At 41.4% G+C, this 27,123-nt stretch overlaps 1 protein-coding gene across 1 annotated transcript in view; it reads right to left on the bottom strand.

Annotated features, from left to right (window-relative positions):
* Positions 1 to 24,843, bottom strand: part of UBR4 (ubiquitin protein ligase E3 component n-recognin 4) — a 134,907-nt gene extending 110,064 nt beyond the window's left edge. The window contains exons 1-17 of the mRNA XM_011934073.1: positions 24,782 to 24,843; positions 20,501 to 20,598; positions 18,450 to 18,553; positions 17,411 to 17,540; positions 17,154 to 17,293; positions 16,561 to 16,663; positions 16,284 to 16,425; positions 15,744 to 15,868; positions 12,374 to 12,498; positions 11,418 to 11,477; positions 11,125 to 11,315; positions 6,518 to 6,617; positions 6,241 to 6,378; positions 5,580 to 5,697; positions 4,224 to 4,411; positions 3,106 to 3,265; positions 2,901 to 2,986 (exon numbers count right to left, since the gene is read on the bottom strand). Of these exons, the coding sequence (XP_011789463.1) occupies positions 2,901 to 2,986; positions 3,106 to 3,265; positions 4,224 to 4,411; positions 5,580 to 5,697; positions 6,241 to 6,378; positions 6,518 to 6,617; positions 11,125 to 11,315; positions 11,418 to 11,477; positions 12,374 to 12,498; positions 15,744 to 15,868; positions 16,284 to 16,425; positions 16,561 to 16,663; positions 17,154 to 17,293; positions 17,411 to 17,540; positions 18,450 to 18,553; positions 20,501 to 20,598; positions 24,782 to 24,843 (2,070 nt within the window). The remainder of the gene's footprint in view (positions 1 to 2,900; positions 2,987 to 3,105; positions 3,266 to 4,223; positions 4,412 to 5,579; positions 5,698 to 6,240; positions 6,379 to 6,517; positions 6,618 to 11,124; positions 11,316 to 11,417; positions 11,478 to 12,373; positions 12,499 to 15,743; positions 15,869 to 16,283; positions 16,426 to 16,560; positions 16,664 to 17,153; positions 17,294 to 17,410; positions 17,541 to 18,449; positions 18,554 to 20,500; positions 20,599 to 24,781) is intronic.
* Between the last annotated feature and the right edge of the window lie 2,280 nt (positions 24,844 to 27,123).

Below are 27,123 nucleotides of genomic sequence, written 5' to 3'. Positions count from 1 at the left end.
AGGCAGGCAAGAAGGGAGGGAGGGAGGGAGGCAGGACCAACCAGCTGGGGATGGTGGCACACACACATAGTCCCAAAAGGCTGAGGGCAAGAGTACTGCTTGAGCCCAGAGTTCAAGACCAGCCTGGGAGATATAGTAAGATCCCCACCTCTAAAAAAAATAAACAAAATAAAACCCAGTCTCTCTTACCCCCAAACCAACTCTCCTTCCTGACTTTCCTATCTCTATTAATGACAACAGCATCCTTCTAGTTTCATTTGAGTTTTAAACTCAGGTAATATCCAGGACTCCTTCCTTTCCATGCTCTTCACTCCATTCAAATAATGGCCCATGATCTCTGCTAAATGTCCTATGCCGTATCTCCCTCCTTTTTCATGATCCCACACCAATTCAAGTTATCTTTACCTCTTCAGTGTCTATAATAGTACCTGGCACATAGTAGGTGCCCAGTGAATATGTATTGAACAAATTAAACAAGAAACCGCAATAATAATATTAAACAATAATACAATTATAAAGAGAGCTAACACGTAGTAGGTATTAGTACTAGGTACCAAGCACTATTTTTGTTTTACTTTTCTTGTGTGGTAAAGTATCATAAAATTTACCATTTCAACCATTTGTACATGAACAGTTCTGTGGCATTAAGTACATACACATTATTCTGCAGCCCTTACCACCATCCACGTCCAGAACTTTTTCATCTTTCCAAACTGAAACACTGTATGCACTAAACACCAAGTCCCCATTTTCCCACCTCCCTGCCCCAGGCAACCAGCATTCTACTTTCTGTCTCTATGAATTTGACTACCTAAGTACCTCTGAAGTGGAACCATACAGCATTGTACTTGTGCTTCTGTGACTGACTTATTCAGTATCATGTCTTTATGGTTCATCCATGCTGTAGCATGGGTCATACTTTCCTTCCTTCTGAAGGCTGTACAACTTTCATTGCAGGGATGGATGTTTTGTTTATCCATTCAAACGTCAATGGACGGCCGGGCGCGGTGGCTCAAGCCTGTAATCCCAGCACTTTGGGAGGCCGAGATGGGCGGATCACGAGGTCAGGAGATCGAAACCATCCTGGCCAACACGGTGAAACCCCGTCTCTACTAAAAAATACCAAAAAAAACTAGCTGGGCGAGGTGGCATGCGCCTGTAGTCCCAGCTACTCGGGAGGCTGAGGCAGGAGAATGGCGTGAACCCGGGAGGCGGAGCTTGCAGTGAGCTGAGATCCAGCCACTGCACTCCAGCCTGGGTGACAGAGCGAGACTCCGTCTCAAAAAAAAAAAAAAAAAAGTCAATGGACACCTGGGTTGCTTCCACCTTCTGGCTACTGTGAAGAATACTGCTATGAACATGGGTGGATAAACACCTGTTCAAGCCCCTGCTTTCATTTCTTCTGGGGTATATAAGTAGAACTGCTGGATCATACGGTAATTCTATTTTTTTTTTTTTGGCACATGGGGATCTTGCTATGTTGCCCAGGCTAAAGTACAGAGGCTATTCGCAGGCGCAATCATAGCATACTACAGCCTCAAACTCCCAGGTTCAAGTGATCTCTTGCCTCAGCCTCCTGAGTAGCTGGGACTACAGGCACGTGCCACCATATAGCAATTCTATATGTAATTTTTTGCAAAACTGACATACTATTTTCCACAGATACTGTACCATTTTACATTCCCACCACCAATGCAACAAGAATTCCACTTTCTCCACATCCTCACCAACACTTACTTTCCATTTAATAATAGCCACCCTAATGGGTGTAAGTGAAGTGGTATCTCATTGTGGTTTTGAGTCACAAACATAATGGAATATCACACATTAGTCCAAACAAGAACTATAGAAATATATAACAATATAGATGAATCTTGGCAATACAGTCCTATATCATACTACATGAAAAAAAGAGAGAGCCTGAAAACATTACATAGAGCATGTTATTTGCTATAAAACTACAAGCAAATATTAAAACTTTTTTTAAATTTAAGGAATACAGATTATATACGTACATACACATACATACACATATATGACTAAGGACATAAGGAACTTGAGATGTAGGATTCAAGACATCAGCTATTTCAGTGGGGAGAGAGAACCATAAGATTGGAAGTTCACAATCAATGTCCTAGATTTTGTTTTGGTGGTGGGTTTGCAAGTACAAGTGTATATGACAGTATCTATCTCCTATAATTTGATTGATTCTTTTAAAACACACATTTTGTCTTTCTTCAATTACGAGGGGTGTTGAATCCTCTTCCTATGTTTATTGACCACTTATACTTATTTTCATATAAATTGCCTCCTTGTGCATTTGTCCACTTTTCTGCTAGCATAATCATCAGGAGTTTCTGTTTTTGTGGGTTTTCCTTTCCTTTAAGCTTACTGACTTAAGAAAAAGGACATACTTTTTTTTCTGGAAATGATCCTAAATATAAGGCACAGGGACATATTAGAATCACCTCTCAACGCTCTTTCCAGGGAGGGGATTTAATGACAAACTGCTCCTTAACAATTGGAGCTACAAGCCGGGTGCAGTGGCTCACGCCTGTAATCCCAACACTTTGGGAGGCTGAGGTGGGTGGATCATCTGAGGTCAGGAGTTTGAGACTAGCCTGGCCAACATGGTGAAAACCCATCTCTACTAAAAATACAAACATTAGCCAGGCGTGGTGGCACACACCTGTAGTCCCAGCTACTCTGGAGGCTGAGGCAGGAGACTCGCTTGAACCTGGGAGGTGGAGGTTGCAGTGAGCCAAGATCGTGTCACTGCACTCCAGCCTGGGCAACAGAGCAAGACTCCATTTCAAACAAACAAACAAACAATTGGAGCTGCAGCCTATGGAAGCTGGTGTCATGAGCCTTGTTTAGATAGTCACAGCACACACACAAACCTGCAGGTTAGGTGACTGAAGGTCAGAGGTCACCAGCGAGTGGTTGAAGTGATAGAGAGCTGCAGCAAACTCTTCATCTGATGAACCTTGAAGATAAGTAGAAAAGTCAATTATTTAAGCAGCTATTGAATGCACCACACCTCCCTGCCAACAGCCAAACTCCATGAGAAAAAAAATCCACCAGGCACATATCTTGTCTACTGACCCTTGAGTCCATCTTTGTCTACCTCCTTGATGATACTGGCTAGGGTGGCCATATGGTGTTCTGAAAGAGATACACTCAGATAGTTTCGGATAAAATTGTTCCGAGAGTTCAACATGGAAGAGGTGATGAAGTTCAAAATGTTGGAAGCCAGACCTAAGAACTGAAAGGAACACAAAAAAATAAGTTCTTATCAGGGTCATAAGCCCAGCGTTCCTATAAACTCTGATTACAAATCAAAAATAAAATATGCTCAGAGGTCTCATGCAATAAACACAATGAATGAAAGAATCAGATTTTAAATCACTTACAGTGGGCCTAAGTTTCATTATGAGAGTCTCTCTTTCCCATGTAATTCTACTTACACAAAATGGTATTCCAGTTTAATATAACAGATGTTACAAAACAGTGTATGAAAACAGGATTTCCACATAGACTGACCCATTTCTTTTGTTCTCCTAAGGTCCTTTGTCCAGCTCCAATTCATTACTCATATATTCAATCCTGAAGCCTATATTAATGATTACTATACATATATAGAATTCCTAGCTCTTCTCTACTAAAATTAAATTGAATTATTATATAAATGTTTTATGTCCACATCCTTGACTAGACTGTAAGCTATAAATATGAAGGCAAGAATTGTATCTGACTCATATCATCAGAATGGGGACTGACACTTACTAGATAATCAATACTAGTTGAACCAACAGTTCAACCATAGCAAGCACTTATGATGTATCCGACTTATGCTAAGCACTTTACAAAGAGTCTCTAAGATGTCACAACACCTTTAGATGCCGGTACAATCACTCTCATATGATAGGAGACAAAACTAAGGCTGGAAAAACTTCAGATTCTTGCCCCAAGTCACAAAGCCAGTAAGTGATAGAAGTAGGTTTCAAACCTACTTCTGATTAATTCTAAAAGCCAGTAGAGAAACAGTAACAGTCACACAAGATATTTAATGACACATAATCAAGACATATAAGTCCTAAGCAAAAATACCTTTAAACATTACAGTTATCCAAGCCACAAAATGTTTGAGTTCAAATGATCTCCTTCTCATACCCCTAGTTTCCCATGTCCACTTCCCCTAAACCTTACAAACCTACTCTTACCAACTCAGGATCTTTGCGACTCGCCAAAATGTTGCCCTTCTCACCAGGGGCCTGCTTACTGGGGCTTTTAACACGAGGAGAGCTTTCCAGTGGAGGAGGTGGGGGAGGGGGCGGAGGTGCTGCTTTCTCTTTACTGGGAGAAATAGTCTCCTCAAACCATTGCCCCAAAATAGGCTCACTGTCATCGTCTGAATAGAGAAAGAGAAAGTAACGAAAATAATTTTTTTTAATGTTTTTAGTGCATCTGCTTCCTGAAAGTGCTTAAGTCAAAAGGAACACAAGGACATCCCGACTGTGATGGTGGTTACAAGGTTGCATTTTTTTTTTTATCAAAACTCATCTAAATGCATACATAAAATAAGAGCATCTTATTGCATGTAAATTATACCCCAATAAAACTGATTTTTTTTCTTTCTTTTTTTTTTGAGAGGGAGTCTCACTCTGTCACCCAGGCTGGAGTGCAGTGGCGCAATCTTGGCTCACTGCAACCTCCACCTCCTGAGTTCAAACAATTCTCCTGCCTCAGCCTCCAGAGTAGCTGGGACTACAGGCACGTGCCACCATGCCCAGCTAATTTTTGTATTTTTAGTAGAGACGGGGTTTCACCATATCGGCCAGGCTGCTCTTGAACTCCTGGCCTTGTGATCCACCTGCCTCAGCCTCCCAAAGTGCTGGGATTACAGGTGTGAGCCACCTGATTTATTTTTTCTTTAAGGAGCCCAACAAAGAAAGAGAAACAATTTCACATTATTTAACTGGCAACAAGCCAAACATTTTCAAGAGCAAATTTATACCTGCCTTATCAACCATAAATCAAAGGGTGGTAAGAATCACGTCTCCCTCCACATTTCACATTGTTCCCACAAACTTGATTATGAAAGAATCTGAGGTACTTACCTTATTCACTCTCTCATCAAACTAAGGCAGGAGGGCATGCCAGTGTGTTCACTACAACAGGATTAGGTTTCTCTACTCAAACTTCCCTAAACTATGACTGTGACAACATCCAAACCGAACACCTCACATGTGACCTTCTGAGTTTCACTGAGAAAGCTTAGAGCAGAGGTCACAAAATGAGACAACACAGGAAGAAATATGGAATAACTGAGATGTTTTCTGATTTTGGAGGGAAAGGAATGAAAAGTAACCCAGGCTTGGCTGAAAGATTCATCAACAGCTCAACTTGATCTTAAATAACATGTCATCTTTGAGTGCACATAAAACTAAGGTCCAGGCTAAGCAGGTGAAAACAAAATGGAAACTTTTGTTTGTTCAGGAAACTACAGGAATCTGCTGAGAACACTCCTGTTGCACTCTATAGCTTATCTCTGGGAGAGAGAAAAGAGCAGCCCCTACCTTGGCTGCTGTCCTCCTCCGTGCTACTGAAATCATCCTCATAGTAAGTATTGGAGTCGGTGGAGGCGCTGGCATCACTGCTCATGGAGCCCTTCCTCTGCCGCTGCAGGACACATGCCTAGGAAAATGACAATTACACAACCAGAGCCATCCTATTTAATCTCATTCACCACATGAAAACTTTCTCCATATCTCTTTATTTTTTCCTAAATCCAAGAAGTATGCCTCTTAATAGCTCCCTTAAGGACTTTCATCACTTTATCCTACAAAAACACTACCAACCAGAGATGTGGACAAGAACTGAAAAAAAGGAGTGTTTCCATAGTGTCCTCTATGCTTCTGCTTCAGTAGGCCAATCATCACAAATCACCAAGTAGCTACATGTATCACAAAACTGATCATCAACAACTGATTCAAATGTTTGGATAGATTCAACCCGTTAAGAATTTCTCACTTCTTCAACACCATTACCACAACTTTGGGTCTATAAAGGTCATGGTGTATAGTCAGTCTTACTCATTTCAAGACGGTTTCATAGATATATATATCTATGAAACAAATATATTTATATATGTTATATATAGTATAAAACATAAAATATGTATCATATATAAATTATGAGACATTCTTCTAAATTATCAATGGCTTGACTCCCACCCACCTTTCTGTAGGAAGTTGAAAGTAACGTCAAGAGCAGGTTCATCAGTGGGACAGAGTCAATCAGCCGTTGAATCCTCTGTATGGAAGTGCTCTGGGCCATAATGCTCAGGGCTGCAGGGGGGCCATCTGTCTCCCAACCCTGAAGGCAATGATATCAAAGGGCAATTAATGATACTACTCAGCCAGAAAAAACAACTTGAGTTGATGGATCAAGCTAGCTTGGCCAGAAGTGGATCCCACAATCAATATGCTGGTTACCATGGGGATAACCTCCTTACCTTGTGAAGCGCCTCCACTTGTAGGTCTTGAAAGAGTGACGTTAGCAGTTTGATGGCATGGTTTGCCAATATTACTGAGAGTACCCCAAATCCCTGATGCCTACACAAAGAAAAAGGAAAACACAATCCTTAAAATAATTAACAATAAATTACTGAAAACTTCTGAAAGAGTGTCATTTTGGGGTCTCAGACCCCTTTCAGACTCTGTGGACCTTTCTTCAGAAAAAAAAAAATTGTACATACATACATCTGCACATAATTTCTGAAGTTCACAATCTCCTTGAACTCCATCCACAGACGGCCTAAGGATCTGCAGGTTAAGAATTCCTGGACTAGGCTGGGCACGGTGGCTCACACCTTAAATCCCAACACTTTTGAGAGGCCGAGATGAGAAAATCACTTGCGCCCAGGAATTTGAGACCAGCCTGGGCAACCTAGAGAGGGAGACCCTATCTCTACAAAAAAATTAAATAGCTACCCGGGCATGGCGGCATGTACCTATGGTCCCAGCGACTTGGGAGGCTGAGGTGCGCCACTGCATTCCAGCCTGGGTGACAGAACAAGACCTTGTCTTAAAACAAAAAATAAATAAATAGGCCAGGCGCGGTGGCTCATGCCTGTAATCCCAGCACTTTGGGAGGCCAAAACAGGCAGATCACGAGGTCAGGAGATCGAGACCATCCTGGCTAACATGGCGAAACCCCGTCTCTACTAAAAAATACAAAAAAACTAGTTGGGCAAGGTGGTGGGCGCCTGTGGTCCCAGCTACTCAGGAGGCTGAGGCAGGAGAAGGGCGTAAACTCGGGAGACGGAGTTTGCAGTGAGCTGAGATCCGGCCACTGCACTCCAGCCTGGGCGACACAGCGAGACTCTGTCTCAAAATATGTATGTGTGTGTGTGTGTGTGTGTGTGTGTGTGTGTATATGTGTGTGTGTGTGTATACATATATATATATATATATATATATAAATCCTCCTGGAATAGAAGAAACTCCCAAATCGAAAATTTTTTGGAATTTAAACAATCAGTTCAAAGCTAATGGCATATGCAAAGATGCTGACTTTTAAATGTAGACTGAACTTTCAAAGAGTCATTGTTTTGAAAAGAAAAAGGTTAGAATTACCAACTTCTATAAAATATCTGGAAACAAATCTAAGAGAATAAAAGAGAGGCCGGGAGCAGCGATTCATGCCTATAATCCCAGCACTTGGGAAGGCCAAGGTGGGAGGATCGCTTGAGCCCAGAAGTTCAAGACCAACCTGGGCAACATGGCAAGACCCCGTCTCTACAACATATGAGAAACTTAGCCAGACATGATGGTGCACACCTGTGGTGCCAGCTACCCAATAGGCTGGGGCAGAAGGATCACTTGAGCCCAGGAGGTGGAGGCTGCAGTGAACTGTGTTCATACTACTGCACTCCAACCTGGGCAATACAGTGAGGCTCTGTTTCAAAAAAAAAAAGAAAAAGGAAAAGAAAATTAATCACATTTGAGTAAAGTATTTCCCTCCTATCCAAAATGTCCACATAACAAAAGGTTAATATATCTGATTTACAAGTTCATATAAATCAAAAAGTGAAAAGAACAAACACAGGCCAGATGCGGGGGCTCACATCTTTATCCCAGCACTTTGGGAGGCTGAGGCAGGAGGATTGCTTGGGGCCAAGAGTGCAAAACCAGCCTGGTCAACGCAGCAAGATCCCATCTCTACAAAAAATTTTAAAAATTAGCTGGGCATGGTGGTGCACACCTGTAGTCCTAGCTACTCAGGAGGCTGAGATGGGAGGATCACCAGAGCCCAGGAGTTCAAGGTTACAGTGAGCTATAATCCTACCATTGCTCTATAGCCTGGGAGACAAAGTGAGACTCCCATCTTTGTAAAAATAATAATAAAAAAATTAAAAAGAAAATGACAAATACCAAAAAGAAAACCAAGGCAAAGGACATAAGGCAGTTTACAAAAGAAATACAAATGACTGGCCAGGCGCGGTGGCTCACGCCTGTAATCTCAGCACTTTGGGAGGCCGAGGCAGGCGGATTATGAGGTCAGGAGATCGAGACCATCCTGACTAACACAGTGAAACCCCGTCTCTACCAAAAATACAAAAAATTAGCCGGGCGTGGTGGTGTGCGCCTGTGGTCCCACCTACTCAGGAGGCTGAGGCAGGAGAAAGGCGTGAAACCCAGGAGGCAGAGCTTGCAGTGAGCCGAGATTGCACCACTGCACTCCAGCCTGGGCGACAGAGCGACACTCCATCTCAAAAAAAAAAAAAAAAAAAAGAAAAGAAATACAAATGACCAATAAATACGTGAAATGAAATACAATCACACTAGTAATCAAAGAAATACAAATACATGAAATATCATAGCATTTTCTCCTCTAAGATAAGCAAACATGAAGACAAACGATACCCAGTGTCAAAGAGAGCATGGGGAAATGGGCATATAAGCACACAGCTGGTGTCAATGCAAATTAGTGTTACTTTTCTAAAGAGTAGTCTGAGAAAACATTTCCAGTGTTTAAATATGTGAGCCCTTTGTCCTAACAATGGCACTTTTGGGAATTCATCCCAAGAGGACAATTAACTTCCCAAAAGTTTATATTTCAGGAAGTTATCAAAGCAAAATTTATCAAAACAAGACATTTGGAACAATCTAAATAAGTGCTTAGCAATAGGGGAATTAGGTAACTATGGTATATTTACATAGGCAACAGAGCGAGACTCTGCCTCAAAAACAAAAAAAAAGAAAGAAAAAGATATATTTGTATGGATATATACTTCATGTCTCTTGAGAATATGTCCATTTTTATGTTCATCACAGCACCCAGAACTAACATAGAGCCTGGGACAGAGAAGATGCTCAGAGGGTAATTTGTTAATGCAGTCCAGGTTGTGACCTCTTCCTGAAACTCCAGACTCACATATCCAACTGCCCACTCAACATCTGACATAGAGGTCTGACAGTCATCTTACACTCCGCATGGCCAAGATTACGTTTTTATTTCTTCCCCTTCCTCCCACTCAACCCACTCCTAAACAAGTGTTTCTGGTATCAGTAAATTATACAACCCAGTGGCCTCAAGCCAAAAAATCGTGGTGTCATCTTTTTCACACCCAACATGCAAGCCATCAGTAAATCCTGACAGCTGTACCTTCCAAATATATTCCAATTTGACCTCTTTTCTCTGCCTTTGCCACACCACCCTATTCAAGTCACTTTCATATCTCACCTGGAATGATGCATTTAATGCTAACTGTTCTCCCTCCTTCTTATCTTATGCCCTGCAGTCTATTCTCAGATCACTAATAAATCAGGTTGCATCTCTCCCTTGTTTAATCCCTCTAACGGTTACTGATTGCACTTGGCCCTAGATGATCTGGCCACTGGCTACCTGTCTGACTAATTTTCTACCACTCTCCCACCTTGGTTTCTCCATTTTAGCCACACAGACCTAGCTGATCCTCAGCAATGTCAATCATACTTCCAACTCAAACCTGAACAATTCTACCCCAAATACTTACATAGCTCTGTTACCTCACATATGGTCTCTACACCACGTCTTTGGAGCCCTTTCTGGATCATCCTAACTAAAATAATAGCCCTGGGCTGGGCACAGTGGCCCACACCTGTAATCCCAGCACTCTAGGAGCCTGAAGTGGGCAGACCACTTGAGGTCAAGAGTTCGAAACCCTGCCTGGCCAACATGGTGAAACCCAATCTCTACTAAAAATATAAAAATTAGCTGGGTGTGGTGGCGTACACCTGTAATCCCAGCTACTTGGGAAGCTGAGGCACGATAATTGCTTGAACCCCTGAATTGGAGGTTACAGTGAGCCACAATCGTGCCACTACACTCCAGCCTGGGCAACAGAGGGAGACTCTGTCTCAAAAAAATAAAATAAAATAAACCCCTATAACTCTCCGGCCCCTCGCTCTGACATCTTTTTCTTCACAACATTTATATATGATTATCTATAATCTACTCATTAGTAGATTTGTTTACTGTTTCTCCAGATTTAAAATAAACTCCATAAAGGCAAGGGCATCACTTTCTTTAGTGCTATATCCTCAATGCCTAGAATAGGGCCTAGCATATGATAGGGATTGAATGAAAAAATAAAATCCAGAAACACCTGGGCTTAGAAAACGAAACCTGCACAGCACATTGGTCATATCTCTTCTTTCAGAGTTCGTCAAAACAATAGCAAATATTACAGGAAGCAAACCAGCAGGCCCTAACAATATTCTCATCTTATGGGTTATACATGCAAGAACTCAACTTCAAGTCAACCAAGCCCGCTTTACAAGACAGAAACATGTTTTTCTGATTTGAACTTCATAAAATTCCTGAAATACACATTGCACAGATATTTTTCCCCTCTGATAGATGAGGAAATTGGATCAAAGAGAATGAGTGACTTATCTAAAAATCACCAAGCTATGTTGTGGAGATAACAGATCATGATCATTATCTTAGTTGTTAAATTCAAACCAGGTAGGAAGACAAATTTTCCTATTGATATGAAGTCATACTAGCTCCCTGTCAATATAAAATGTTAGGTAAATAAAACAAAATATAAGTTACGATCAAGTAGACACATACCCTTTTCCAGGCCCCAGTTTAGGAGAGCCCACTCCCTCTTTAGTACGAGAAAGGATGTCTCTGACTCGGAGGGCGGCCAGCGGGTCCTTCTCTTTCCCCTTATCAGCCAGTGCAGTAGGACTGAGGTTCAATATGAGGAAAAGGCTGTTTAACAAGCACCAAGCACCCAGCAATTGGAAATTCTGATAGTGCTGTTGTAAAAGGCACAAAATAAAAAACATAATCATAGAGATATTCATATCTCACAGAGGACAAGATAGTAAGTATGCAGCAGAGACAGATAAGCTTCTTACCTCACCACCAGCTCGGCGAGAACTGCTGATTGCTTGTCCAATCATGTCATAGATTTCGAGCTGTACAATATCAAATAGATACAAAAATCTAAACAAGCTGACAGATTTCATTATAAATGCTAAATCCTACCCAAATCAGTTTAACTTGAAGAGTTCAATATCCTCTTTTCAATGATACATTCCATCGCACTTTCCTTGACCTTCACATGGAGCTGACTCCCTCTTTTCATGTGGATCAAATGTCACCTTCTCAGAAGCCATCCCTCCTCCCAATCAAAAGCAGCATGCGGAGCTCCACATCAGATCACTTTTTTTTTTTTTAAGATGGAGTTTCACTCTTGTTGTCCAGGCTGGAGTGCAATGGTGTGATCTCGGCTTCCTGCAAACTCCACCTCCCAGGCTCAAGCAATTCCCCTGCCTCAGCCTCCAGAGTAGCTGGAATTACAGGCATGCACCCCCACACCTGGCTAATTTTTGTATTTTTAGTAGAGATGGGGTTTCACCATGCTGGCCAGGCTGGTTTTGAACTCCTAACCTCAGGTGATCCACCCACCTCTCAAAGTGCTGGGATTACAGGTGTGAGCCACTGCGCCTGGCCCAGATCACTCTTAATCACAACGTATTGTTTCAGTGCACTTAATCACTATCCCATATTTTCCTGTTTACTGTATTCCCCTAAAAGTACACTGACACACATTAAGCCCTCAAACGTATTTGCTGAATTAATGGCTAATCTTTCAAGTGTGTTCTACAGAGATAGGGAAACAGCAATATACCAAATCAACCAATATATCAAATCAACAAGCTGGATGCCTACCTCTTAGACCTACTAGTACCCAGGGAAAGTAGTGTGGAGAATACTTTAAATTCTTTGTTCTATCATGGAAGAAAGTGGAACTGGCCATACTCCCTCATTTGAAAATCAAGGTTCCCTTATCCCCAGATCTTTGGCTTACACATTTCTGGACAATTGTAGCTGCGTCACTTTCATAGTCATCTTCTTTGGAGCTCGTGGACCCTGTCCGCACTTGCTGGGCACTACCCACATGCAGGATGGCCATGCAGGTTGCCACACTCACACCTGAAAAAGAAGATGCACAGGTCTCAGCCATGGAGTGCACCCAAGAATCCACCAAAGCTGAAACACAAAAGCACAATCCACCCACAAGCAATTCCACGATTTGATTACTTAAAATAAATGCCATTAAGAGCAAGACTAAATAGCTTTACCATACAATTCAGTAACCAGACTGCTAGGTATTTATCCAAATAAGCTAAAAACTTACACACACACAGACACAGACACACACACACATATACACATGAATGTCCTTCAGTAGGAGAATAGATAAACTGTGGTATATCCATACAATGGAATATTAATTCAGCAATAAAAAGAAATGGGCTATTAAGCCATGAGAAGACATGGAGGAACCTATAAGCATGCTGCTAAGAGAAAGAAGCCAAACAGAAAATCTGGCTTATTGTGTGATTCCAACTACATGACGTTCTAGAGAAGGTAAAACTAGAGAGAGAGTGGAGATCAGTGGTGTTACCAGGGGTCGAGGGATGGGGTAAGGAATGAATAGGTGGAGCAAAGGGGATTTTTAGGGCAGTGAAACTATTTTGTACAATATGGTAATCATGGATACATGACACTATACATTTGTTAAAACCCATAGACCTGTACAACACAAAAATGAAACCCCAATGTAAACTATGGACTTTAGTTAATAATAATATATCAATATTGGTTCATCAATGACAATCTAACATACTAATTAAAAGTATTAATGATAAGAGAAACTAGCTATAAGGGAGAGGGAGTACATGGCAACTCTATAAACCTAAAATTGCTTTAAAAATAAAATCTAAGCCAGGTGAGGTGGCACAAGCCTCTAATTCCAGTTACTTGGGAGGTTGATGTGGGAGGATCATTTTCACCAAGGGGTTTGAGGCTACAGTGAGTTGTAATCGGTACACTGCACTCCTGCCTGGCTGAAACACTAAGATTATGTCTCTTAAAAAAAAGGAATAAAAATAAATAATTAAGGCCGGGCATGATGGTTCACACCTGTAATCCTAGCACTTTGGGAGGCCCAGGCGGGTGGATTACCTGAGGTCAGGAGTCCGAGACCAGCCTCACCAACATGGCGAAACCCCATCTCTACTAAAAATACAAAAATTAGCCAGGCGGAGTGGCAGGCGCCTATAATTCCAGCTCCCAGCTACTCGGGAGGCTGAAGCAGGAGAATCACTTGAACCCGGGAGGTGGAGGTTGCAGTGAGCTGAGACTGAGCCACTGCATTCCAGCCTAGGCAAAAGAGCGAAACACCATCTCAAAAAAAATTACAATAATTAATTAATTAATTAAATTTAAAATCTAGAGCCAGGCACAGTGGACTCAAGAGGCTGCGGTGAGAAGATCACTTGAGCCTAACAGTTCAAATCTAGCCTGGACAACATAGCAAGACCATATTTCTTAAATAAATAAATAATAAAATCTAACAATTTCAAAAAATTAAAAATAAAAGTAAATTTTAAGATTATGAAAAAAAAATCCTATACCTGGAATTTCTCAAAGACATCATAGCCAAATCCCTTTCCTTAAATCAAATCCCAAGTGATCAAATTTTAACAAACCAGATTTGGGATCTTTAATCCGACTGTGAATTTTTAAAGAATCTCTAGTCCTTACTGACTTGAATCACTTACTGACTGAGTACATTGAGATCCGTGTGAGGGTAATGAAATTCCCCGGAAATCAAAATAAATAAATCCCAAATTTTAAAATGGAGAATCAACAGTAGAGCACGAGGAAGCTCAACACTGGAAATTAGCTACGAGAGAACATGTTCTCACATGTATCCTTAACTTTCTACTACTCTTAATGCTGCTGCCCTAGCTGAGGCCCTAAATGTGTGCTGCCTGAATGACTGCCAATTCCTCATGAGTAGTTTCCCTGCCTCCAATATTTCCCCACACCAAAATACCTTGTACACTACTGCCTGAATGTTCTTCCTAAAATACAGCTCAGATCCTCTCACAGCTCAGAAGCTTTAACGGTCTCTACTATCTACAGGATATGGTCCAAATGACTTAGTCTGCATTTCTAATTGAGTCTTACTTTCTGTCCAATTATACAACACCCACGAATAGCCATAAAACCTGCAGACTTACTTATACACACAAACACACACACACACACAACTTATGCAGTATGTTCCCCCAAACTCTTGGATACTTTTTGTCTGCTTCTGCCTCTGCCTAGAAATAGCCAAGCCGAGATCCTACCTGATTTAAGATTCAACATCAAAACTCCTTCATGATTACTGCCTTTCTCAACTGAAAGCGAGCTCTCCCTCCTCTAAGCTTCCAAAGTACTTTCTCATCTCTTACTCAGTTTCTTTACTTATAAGTTATTTACTAACATCCTCTAAAAGACAGTAAGGTCCCTGAGGGCACAGATGCCTTTATCTTTATATTCTTATTCACACAAAGATGTTCAAATTAAAACTGTTCAGAGAATGTAGTGAGATCAACCTCAGCAATTTCGTGGTGTTCCCAAGATCAGGTATCTGCTCAAATCTTCACTTGCAAAACCAAGTAAACTTCTAAAATCACTATAACTTCCAAGATATACCAGAGATATGATATGTCTTGGAACTTTATGCCAAAGATCTGTGATCTGGGCTAAAAAGTCCTTTTAACAATAACTGAAAAGAGAGTAAACACCAGCTGTCAGGCCCTGCTTCAAAGGCAGTAAGATCAACAGGAAGAAAGGGGATTTTATGAAAGCTTAAAGAATATCGTTCTTTGCATTTATCAGTATAAACAGATACCACCTGTTCCATGAAGCCTTCTTCAAACCTGATCCCACTTTGAGGAAGACTCAACCCCTTTCTTCTCTGTGTACCCAAAATATTCTATACTTCTATTATTGCCTTTAATACTGTTTTATATTATACTGTTTAGCTTATGTGTTCTCTGCTGCTCAGATGTAGCCTCCTTGAGGGCAGAGACTACACGTAGTTCATCTCAATATCCCAACAATCTTTGGCATTTTGCTTTTTATATAGTAAATACTTAACATCTGCACATACTATAAAATAAAATATGCGTATAACGCAATGGCAGCAGTGAACCAACGGGACCATTTACAAAGATTCCTATTGAGTCCTCATTTCACCTTGATGGGATGTTAGATGATCCTTGAGGGAACGGAGCAAGGGGGATGAGTAGAGTATTCAGAAGGATTTTCATGGTTTCCTGAAAGTATATCTGTGCTTGACTGAGAAAATGAGACCAGATATAATAAATTCTCACCTGCATACAGACAACTTAGGCTGAGGACTGTCACATCTTGTAGACGAGAAGGATTGAGAGGTTCCAACACAGGTAGAGAAAGGGTATCCAATGCCATAGTTACATCAATCACCAAGGAATGAAAGCTGGAACACGACAGAGATCGACAAGTGTCTCTTAGAATCATTCACTTCTATAATGTGACAGTTAAAGCAATTACCAGCATGGGCCTGGCACAGTGGCTCACACCTAATATCCCAACACTTTAGGAGGCCAAGGTGGGAGGATTGCTCGAGCCCAGGAGTTCAAGACCAGCCTGGACAACATGGCAAAACCCTGACTCTACAAAAAATACAAAAATTTGCCAGGCATGGTGGTGTGTGCCTGTAGTCCCAGCTACTCAGGAGGTGGGAGAACTGCTTGAGCCCAGCAGACAGAGGTTACAGGGAGCCGAGATTGCACCCCTGCACTCCAGCCTGGGTGACAGAACAAGACCCTGTCCCAAAAACAAAACAAAACAAAACGAAAAAAGTAAAGCATGTGCACCGTGAAGCACCTTACCCATTACGAACAGCAGTGGCATCTGCTACTGTTGCAGGCATTATGAAGAAGGAATTAGCTAACACTGCATCTTGGAACCGATTGATATAGCGTAGGAAATATGGCAGGTTCAAACACACACGCAGTAGCTTCTCCGAGCCACCTAAATGAATGAAAACCACGACCTTACGAACAGGCCTTTGTCTGATGCTTGATTCTTATGCACATGACAGAAGCACACTTAAGGAATTTTTAATAGCCCAGAAATCAGCTTTCTGATAACAGTTGAGAGTTTTACCAAGCTCTTGAAGACTAGCCACATTCTGAGCTATGAACACATTCTTGGTTTTGATAGCTGAGGCTTGATCTGTAGATGACTGCTCATCACTTTCTCCTTCCACCTGAAAAGGAACATAAGGCCTGTCAAGATACTATTATCTCTTCACCAAACCTACTGTCAAAAGTGAGCAGTGGCTGCATGGCTACTCTCCAGACTCCCCAGTTAATGAAGGGAAAATTCCTTACTAATGCTGGAGAAAATACAGGTTACATTTCCAGGAGGAGGAAAAAAACATACAGTTTTAAAAAATATATATGTTCTATAACCAAAATGGAGTGATGCCTTTATATAGAAAACTGTACATATACCTTACATTTGTTAATTTGCATTGAGAGAAGCCTAGAATAGTTGTCAAAACAGTAGTAACTGTGGACAGAAGAGGGAGTTGGGGTGAATTTCACTTGCTTTATTTTGTATTCCTCAATTTCTTTTGTCCCACAGACATGTATATCATTTATATCACAAACATAAAATACATCACTTTTTCTCCCCTAGTGTTATCACCTTAACAAATCCCACAAAGAAGAAGACATTTGATTAAACAAACTTACCAGAGTCTGTGTACTGATAGGTTGTGATGCTACAGTTCTAGGGTTAAAAACTGAGGTCAACTGGTTCAAAAAATTCATCTGTACCTCCTTTTGCCTCAACTCCGGGCTTACTGGTGAGGCCAGCTCTTTCTGATCTTCCACTGTAAAATACAAAAGCAAAAAAAAGGCTGAGGAAAGTGCCACTAGAAGGCAAAGGTGCCATGGAAAAGGTGCCATGAGGGTGGTCATGTGATCAGATCTGTCAAAGGAACACCCACCATCTGAAAGTGTCTTCACTGTTTGGGGCAGCTTGGCGGATTTCATCATTGCTGTAAATGTGATAATTTCAGTTCTATCTAGTCGGCTACAGCCAGTGCACAGGCCCTTGATTAGAAGAATCAAGTGTTTCTGAAAAGAAAACAAATGCAGTGGGGGGAGCGGGGAAGGATAGCATTAGAAGATATACCTAATGTAAATGACGAGTTAATGGGTGCAGCACCAACATGGCACATGTATACATACGTAACAAACCTGCACGTTGTGCACATGTACCATAGAACTTAAAGTATAGTTTAAAAAAAAAAGAAAGAAAGAAAACAAATGCAAATAGATCTTTCAGAAAATTCTACTCTTTTGGGAATTCTAACTGGTACAGGGTCAAATTTAGGTTCATATAAACACTAAAGCAAAGACTGCAAGCTGATGTCCTTAGACTCTACATAGCTTGCAGATGTCTTATTGTTCTCATAATATTTTTTTTTAAATTTGAAGTGAATAAAAAGATTCACATGCAAATCCAAACTTCTCACTCTCAGATAATTCACAGTATAGCAACCTTGCACCTCCATTCCTGCATGGTAGTAATAAGCCAGAGCCAAATAGTGGTTGACCCCTTTAGCTGGGGCCTGCAATATTCTCAATTAGCACACTTTACTCATTTTCTGTTACCTACCTGGCCAGCCTGGACAAAATGGCAAAACCCTGACTCCACAAAAAATACAAAAATGTGCAATCCTTGAGAAGACTCTGTAGCCCCATGTACCAGAGGCCGGCAAAATACAGCTCCAATTCAACCACTGCCTATTTTTGTAAATAAAGTTTACTGGAACACAGCCATGTTCATCATTTACATATTAATCTATGGCTGTTTTCACACTAAAAAGGCAAAGTTAACTAGCTGCAACAGATAACATACAGCCTGCAAATGATTTTCTATCTGGCCTATTACAGAAAAAGTTCACTGACCTCTGCTCTATGCCACTAGTCAGTCACAATACTGCTTCGGAATAGGGCAAGAAATGGGCCCATCACTCTCACCTGGGACACAGCACAAGCCTCATCTGGATTCTCCAGACGCAGGAGAGAAAACTCAATTAGAACTTTACAGGCTGCTGCCACTGACTGAAGTTGGTTCCGGGGAACTGAGAAAGTAATAAACATTACTTAATTTCAGACTGCTCAGCCTTGGTCAATAAATCAAGCAAAGTAAGTACTGAGCTCTATGTCCAACATTCCCAATATCATAACAATTATTCAGAGCCAAAAACCCAAGGGGCGAACAAAGGCATTTTAACATCAATAACTATCAGATCAATTTATCTCATATTTACTGGAAATCAGGATAACTGTAATAGGAAATACTTATATCACACCAGTGCAAAGCACTTCAAATGTACTAACTCATCTAATTCTTAAACCAATTCTATGAGGCAGATATTCATATTATCCCTGTCCATTTTTAACAGCTGAGCTAACTAAATGACTTGACGAAAGTCACACAGCTAGATTTAAATCCAGGCAGTCAGCCTCTAGAGTTCATGCTCTTAACCACTAAACCAGGAGTGTGCAACCTTTTGGTTTCCCTGGGCTACACTGGAAGAACTGTCTTTGGCCACACAAAAAATATACTAACAGTAACAATAGCTGATGAGCTTTTTTTTTAAAAAAAAAAAAGGCAAAAAAAAAAATCTCATAATGTTTTAGGAAAGTTTATGAATTTGTGTTGGACCAAATTCAAAGCCATCCCGTGGCCCTAAGGCCGTGAGTTGGACAAGCTCACACTAGACGATACTACTACTCCTTCCCAAGGATTCTAAAATGACGTGCTGGTCAGGCGTAGTGGCTCACACCTATAATCCCAGCACTTCGGGAGGCTGAGGCAGGTGGATCACTTCAGCCCAGGAGTTCGAGACCAGGTTGGGCCGGCATGGTGAAACCCCATCTCTACCAAAAATACAAAAATTAGTCTCATAACCCAATCTCAAAATAAATAAATAAATGGATAAAATTTTTAAGTATAACTTAAAAAAATAAAATGACTTCCTTACATAAAGTTTCTCCAAGCTAAAACTGATTCTTCTGCCAGTAGCCAGAGTCCGTAATAAACAGTATCTGACACTGAAGGATTACTCAGTTACTGGAAGAATTGTCTTGGGCCACACAAAAAATACACTAATTCTTCAGTGTCCTTTCAGTTTACTTGCTTAGCAAACTATTCAAATAAACAAATATGGTGACTCCTGCCTGTAATCCCAGCACTTTGGGAGGCCAAGCCAGGAGGATCGCTTGAGTCCAGGACTTCCAGACCAGCCTGGGCAACATAGAGAGACTCTGTCTCTACAAAAAAATAGAATATTAATTGCACGTATTGGCTTGTGCCTGTAGTCCCAGCTAGGACTGGGGAGGCTAAGGCAGGAGAATCACTAGAGCCCAGGAGTTCAAGGCTACAGTGAGCTATGATCACACCACTGCACTCCAGCCTGGGTGACAGAGCAAGACCCTGTCTCTAAAAAAAAGCAAAATTAAAATAATTAGAATTCTTCAGAACTATTTGAGTCAAGATTTTAGAAAAGTGTAAAAATTCAGAAATTTAAAATAGGACTTAGCCATTCTGGGGGTAGAAAAATGAAGAAAATAGAGAACTGAAGTTGAAATCCCTTCATATACCAGAGAACACAAGGGAGAATCCACATCCTCACCAAAACCAAATAGGGAATACAGACAGCCTTGAGTGGCTGCTAGCTCCAGAGGTCAGTATCCACCACCCCCTTCCCCAGGAAATTAACACACCAGTAATTACATGAGAAATCAATAAAATGCTTAGGATTAAGAAGGGAAAGGAGGTTGACTTAATACTTATAAAGCAGGTGTCCAAGCCAAGTAGTTTTAAAATTCCACTTGGTTAGCCTAGATAAGGGAACTTCTGGAGCCTCATCCTAGCTGACAGTTGTCTCCACTCTTGGGTGAGCAGCTTAGGAGTGTTAAAACCTAGACTTCATTAACAACTTGTTCAGATACACTAACAAGAGGATAAACAATTCCCCTATTCACAAGCCCTCAGAAGGCAGGGACAAGAGTGGAATACTTACTGAGACTGCAAACTGTTGTAATATAGTGTGTGGAAAGTGCAACAAAAGATGAGTAGAATGGCTCATATTGCTTCTCATGGTGCAGGATTTCTGATTCACTGCAAAAATAATAATGATTCAGCCAGCATCTACTTAGCGCTTACTATGTGCCAGATACCCCTTTATGGATATTACAGTATTTAATCCTCACTACCTGGTAGATAGTATCATCAACCTATTCCCATTCAAGATTGGGAAAGACGGGGTGGGCGGATCACCTGAGGTCAGGAGTTCAAGACCAACTTGGCCAGCAGGGTGAAAACCCGTCTCCACTAAAAATACAAAAATCAGCCAGATGCAGTGGCATGTGTCTATAGTCTCAGCTCCTCAGGAGGCTGAGGCAGGAGAATTGCTTGAACTTGGGAGGCAGAGGTTGCAGTGAGCCAAGATTGCACCACTGCACTCCGGCCTAGGTGATAGAGCGAGACTCCATCCCAAAAAAAGATTGGGAAGGTGAAGCTTAGAGAATTCAAATTAAGTATCTCATTCAAGGTCATCAGGCTTAGGAAGAAGCAGAGACTAACAAACAGAAAACATTTTCAAAGTCAAGCAGAACTAATGAAATGCAAGTAAAGACCTAACAGGATACCAATCTGTTCTGTATTACTGGCTGGCAAAGACCAATCACTAATATGCCTTCATTATTGATAGCCAAAAAGGGGCAGACCAGAGTACTCAATATACTGTTAGTGGGAATACAGATTAAAGCAACCAATTTTAGACCAAATAAGGCTGGTCTGTAATGCGGTAACTTAAAAGGAATCAACAATTCAAGATAAGAAGTCACATGATGAGTGCTAAAATCCAAAATTCACTTGATAACAGAGTCATCCCCTACTCCATCCCCCTGACTGTAGACTAAAGCGAGATCACAAAAGAGTCAGTGATTTTTTCCTTTTTTTAAACCACATCCTTTATCCTTAGCTGGGGAAATGTCCTATTCTGAAAAAATCTAGAGGCCAACTAGGTTTAAAGGCTGGATACATTTAAAGTCATTCTATCAAATCAGGTGCTAATCCACAATTGATGAAACATGGGCTGGGCACGGTGGCCAGCCGGGTATGGTGGCTCATGCCTGCAATCCCAGCACTTTGGGAGGTAGAGGCGGGTGGATGACGAGGTCAGGGGTTCAAGACCACCCCTCGGCCAAGAAGGTGAAATCCCATCTCTACTAAAGTTACAAAAATTAGCAAGGTGTGGTGGTACGCGCCTGTAATCCCAGCTACTCAGGAGGCTGAGGTAGAGGACTGCTTGAACCAGGGAGGCGGAGATTGCAGTGAGCCGAGATCGGGCCACTGCATTCCAGCCTGGGCGACAGTGAGACTCCGTCTCAGAAAAAAAAGAAACATGAAGGTAAAGCAAAGACTAAAATATATTTTATCAAATGGAAAGAACAACAGTGTGGTTGAATAGTTTCCTTAGTGAGTCAATCCCCAGCAAGAAGTATCAATCTATGGCGGGACACATTGTAGCTGGTCGCTCAAACCTGTAATCCCAGCACTTTGGGAGACAGAGGCTGGGGGATTATCTGAGGCCTGGAGTTCAAGACCAGCCTGGCCAATATGGTGAAACCCCGTCACTAATAAAAATACAAAAATTAGCCAGGTGTGGTGGCACCCGCCTGTAGTCCCAGCTACTCATGAGGCTGAGGTACAACAATCGCTTAAACCAGGCAGGCAGAGTTGCAGTGAGCTGAGATTGTGCCACTGCACTCCAGCCTGGGCGAAAGAGTGAGACTCCAACTCAAAAAAAAAAAAAAAAAAGAGTATCAACCTAAGAAGGGAAATGTAAACAGAGTGAATACTCCATTCACTGCCTGCAAGACTATCTACTTGCCAAATGAACACAAGAGCCAAAAGGACAAGTCACTATTTGGAAGGTGCCAATGTCAGTGATGAATCACCTTAACTAACACTTGAGAGTCTGGCATTGCAAGCACTTTGCTATATGTAGAGCAAGGATAAATGGGTATGTATCAAAGATTAGTCCCTAACTCAGAATAACTCCTTCACCAAGAAAAAAAAATATTTATGGAGCATCTATGATGTGTGCAAGGATCCTCCTGCTAATTGAGGGTCATTTTCCATTTGTCAGGGTACATAAAAAGGAGAAAATAAAAACCTTTCTACAACAAGCAGCATTCAAAATTTCCTGGTGACTAAACACAGTTTTAAGGCTCACATGTACAGCAGAAAACTCCCTACTAAATCCCCGTTTCTACCTCATATACTTAGTTTTTCCTTTACTTCCAGCCTTATACTTTCTTTTTTTGAGGCGGAGTCTCGCTCTGTCACCCAGGCTAGAGTGCAGAGGCATGATCTCAGCTCACTGCAACCTATGCCTCCCGGGTTCAAGCGATTCTCCTGCCTCAGTCTACTGAGTAGCTGGGATTACAGGTGCGTGCCACCACGCCCGGCTAATTTTTGTATTTGTTTTAGTAGAGACGGGGTTTCACCATGTTGGTTAGGCTGGTCTTAAATTCCTGACCTCATGATCCACCCGCCTCCACCTCCCAAATTGCTGGGATTACAGGCCTGAGCCTCCACGCCTGGCCCCACCCTTATACTTTCTTATTCGTTTTTCTAAGGCTTTCCTACTCTGCCATTTGATGTTATTTTACGGGATTTATTTACCTTTCCTGATTTATTTCCAAAGTTCAGAGCTGCTTACCCCCACTTTTTCCAGCTGAACAGGTTTACCAAATCTAAGAGAAATACTGCCCACCCAAAGGATGGACTTAGCCTATTGCTTTCATACCAATTCTGAGAATGAAATATACATTTAAAAATATATGTAAGAGTAAAGTCATTTAATTGCCTGGTTCAATATCATCCTATTGTGATCTAATGAACCCAACTTCCTCCCCTAGAAATACATAACATCCTTATTCCAATAAAGAAACAGGAAGAATGCGTTTTGGGGAAAGACAGACATTGGCAGAGGAAAAATGAAACAATCTTCAGCTCTACTTACAATGTGCATTGGACAACTAAGGATAAACCTGGGAAAAAAATTGGTTTTGAAGACTTCAAGGAGGAAATAAGAAGTAATGGACATTGTCATATCTCTTGATTTTAAAGAAACAGTGTGCATGAGCCAGCTAATAGGGATGTGCTGCCATAATTTCCAACCTCACTCTCATTCCCTGAGAAAATGATAGACACCAAGACACCAGGGAATAAGAAATGGAAAAACGGAACAAAGGACAAAAAGTTGAGTAGGAAGGAGAAGAATGAAGAAATGGAAGCAAATATAAAGTACAGGAAGGAAAATAAAGAGACAGACGTGAAAATATGTCTTTGCTCTAATTGGTCAAGCATCTTCCTGAACCACCTGCCGCTCCTAATGAACTGCAACAACAGCACTGCCGAGCCTGAAACACTGTGGATAGACAGAGAATCTGAAGCTTTTATACTCTATACCAAATAAATGTGATGCAGAGTACAAAGGGAAACAGCAGCTAAGCAGAGAGGTCAGAGAAATCCAATTTGATGTGTAAGTGAAAAAAGAACTGGCAGCGTCTGGAAAAATCTAGCTCTTTTTAGGAAGAAATGGGAATCTGAGGAAGGGCATCATAAAAGACTAAAGATTCACCTCCCTTCTCCCTCTTCAATATCATACTATCAATCTTTTTTGTAAATGGTGGAAATTTCACAAGCTCCTTTCTCAAGTATATATACAATCCATTATGCTTATTCCTATCTTTCTATCTATAATCTGCTGCATGTTAACAGAAGAACTGAAAACTATCTTTCAGATACTTCCCTCACACTCTTGACAAATCTGTGGTTAATGTGAAACTGAGACATAGAAACAGGAGTCAAAGACTAATCTCACAATCATTATCTATCTTTTGGTGGCGGGCTTTTCTTTTTTTTCTTTTAGGTCAATTATCAATTTACATCCTACTGCTTACAAATTCAAAAGATCACAGCGTTAGTGCATCCCTTTCTTCCTTTCAAGATTTTTAGGAAATTACTGTGCATTATCTAGTGGAAATGTTGTAACAGTCTCCCCCTTCCAAAGTAGGTCTCTTTGCCCTTAAATTCTAGCAAATATCTAGAAACAGAAACCTCGAACAAGTTTATCATTTAAAAGGCCAGGTCAGCCCAGAAAGAACTGGCTCAAAGAGAAGGAGCATATTTCTTTTTATCTACAAAGAGTCAGCCAAACTGTCCAATGATAACCATGCTCACCAGCCTATCTTGCACAGAGTTAAGAAAGGAATTATCTGTACCTTACCACAGAAGGCTACATTCAGCAATGATTATACTAACTAATCCCAACGACGGCATGTGCTCCATTGAGCTAGTTCTGCTCCATTTCTGGCTTGGAAAAGTAACAGTGTGTTTAAAATGTTCTTTAAACTATGTATTAAGTAACAGTGTTAGAGTTTAAACTGGGCCTAGTGGTGGGAGCCGGTAGTCTAGCTAGCTACTGTAGCTACTCAGCAGGTTGAAGTAGGAGCATCCCGTGAGCCCAGGAATTTGAGGCTACAGTAAGCTATAATTGTCCCACTGTACTCCAGTCAACAGAGGGAGATCCCGTATTGTTTTCTTTTGTTTTGTTTTTTAGACGGAGTTTTTATCTTGTTGCCCAAGCTAGAGTGCAATGGTGCGATCTCAGCTCACTGTAACCTCCGCCTCCTGGGTTCAATCAATTCTCCTGCCTCAGCCTCCCGTGTAGCTGGGATTACAGGTGTTACAGATGCGTGCCACCACGCCTGGCTAATTTTTTGTATTTTTAGTAGAAACAGGGTTTCATCATGTTAGCCAGGCTGGCTCAAACTCCTGACCTCAGGTTATCCTCCCGCCTTGGCCTTCCAAAGTGCTGATAACAGGCGTGAGCCACTGTGCCAGGCCAACCCTGTCTCTTAAAAAAGAAAAAATATTTTAGTAGTCTTTTTAAGACATGCTAGCTAGCTACATGCTATGGAGAAAAATCTTCCCTTTAAATAAATTCAGATATCTTTTTCTTTTAAAAAATCTAATGACTTGAGAGTATGCTTTCCAACTTATCCATGTTGATCTATTTCTCCTCTGTTTCAGTTTGGTTGCAAAGTCAAACTTAAGAATTAGGGTTAGACCTAGGAACGTTTAATCTACCTTTCCTTCAAAAGGTCAATTTCAACTATAAAAAAAGGTAGAATGTGGTGTACTGAGGAGTCTCGAGCACATCATCGTTCTCAACAGTCAAGAGATAAATACAATGGATAAGCAGGCTACCAGGTAGAAAGTAATAGCTGGCATGATGGAGCCAGGATATCAAAAACGGAAGCAGAAAGTAGTAGACTGCAACAGAAAAACAGATGGTCCCTGGTGACGAGGAAGAAAAACCATGGCAGGCTTAACAAGAGAAAGAAACCAGGAAACTGCAGAAGATGGGAGTGGCAAGCACAGAACTAAAGTAGCAGCCTAGATGTCTCAACCTCTGATTAGCTAGAAAACAAGGACCACCTCAGCATCTACAGTGTTGGCTTTGATCTGGTACTATAGCTTCCTAAGCAAGACATACTCCCACAATTCTGAGTCCTTTACTTTTTGGAAAGACAAGTAAATAAAACCTTTGGGCCGGGCGCAGTGGCTCACGCCTGTAATCCCAGCACTTTGGGAGGCCAAGGCAGGTGGATCACCTGAGGTCAGAAGTTCAAGACCAGCCTGGCCAGCATGGTGAAACCTCATCTCTACTACAAATACAAAAATTAGCTAGGTCTGGTGGCGCACGTCTATAATCCCAGCTCCTGGGGAGGCTGAGGCACAAGAATCACTTGAGCCTGGGAGGCGTAGGTTTCGGTGAGGTAAAATCATGCCACTGCACTCCAGCCTGGGCGACAGAGCAAGACTCTGTCTCTAAATAAATAAATAAATAAATCTATCTTTTGAAACCCGGAATAATGATAGCAGGGTATAATCTGTGTGCTCCAAGCTAGGGGTTGGCAAACTATGGCCTGCAGGCCAAATCCAGAAAGTCAGCTGTTTTTGTATGGCTAACAGCGGTTGAAAAAAAAAAAATCAAAAGAATAGTTTGTGACATGTAAATATCACAAGAAATTCAAATTTCACTGCCCACAGACACAATTTTAAACACAGCCATGCCCATTCATTTATGCATGGTGTGTGGCTGCTTTCACACAATGATGGCAGAGTTGAGCAGTCCACACAGAGACCACATGTCTCAAAATTATTTACTATCTGGCCATTTACAGGACGTTTGCCGACTCCTGCTTTATAACAAACTGAACACTTGATACGTTTAGCCGTTCTCACTGTAAAGAACTTGTAAGCCAGGTATTTCTTCGGAAATTTTTCTTTAGATCATACTCCTCTCACACAGCCTGCAGAGGACACACAGGCTTTCAAAGTTAACCGAGCTCCAAAAAACCAGAAGACTTAAAAGATCTTGCCTTCCGGTCAGGCACAGTGGCTCATGCCTGTAATCCCAGCACTTTGGGGGGTTGAAGCGGGTGGATCACAAGGTCAGGAGATAGAGACCATTCTGGCTAACACGGTGAAACCTCGTCTCGACTAAAAATACAAAAAATTAGCTGGGCATGGTGGCACGTGCCTGTAGTACCAGCTACAGGG

The sequence above is a fragment of the Colobus angolensis genome, unplaced genomic scaffold (assembly GCF_000951035.1).
Source record: "Colobus angolensis palliatus isolate OR3802 unplaced genomic scaffold, Cang.pa_1.0 Scaffold130, whole genome shotgun sequence".
Taxonomy (NCBI): Eukaryota; Metazoa; Chordata; class Mammalia; order Primates; family Cercopithecidae; genus Colobus; species Colobus angolensis.
Note: the sequence above shows the minus strand (reverse complement) of the source record. Positions and strands in the feature narration are given on the sequence as shown.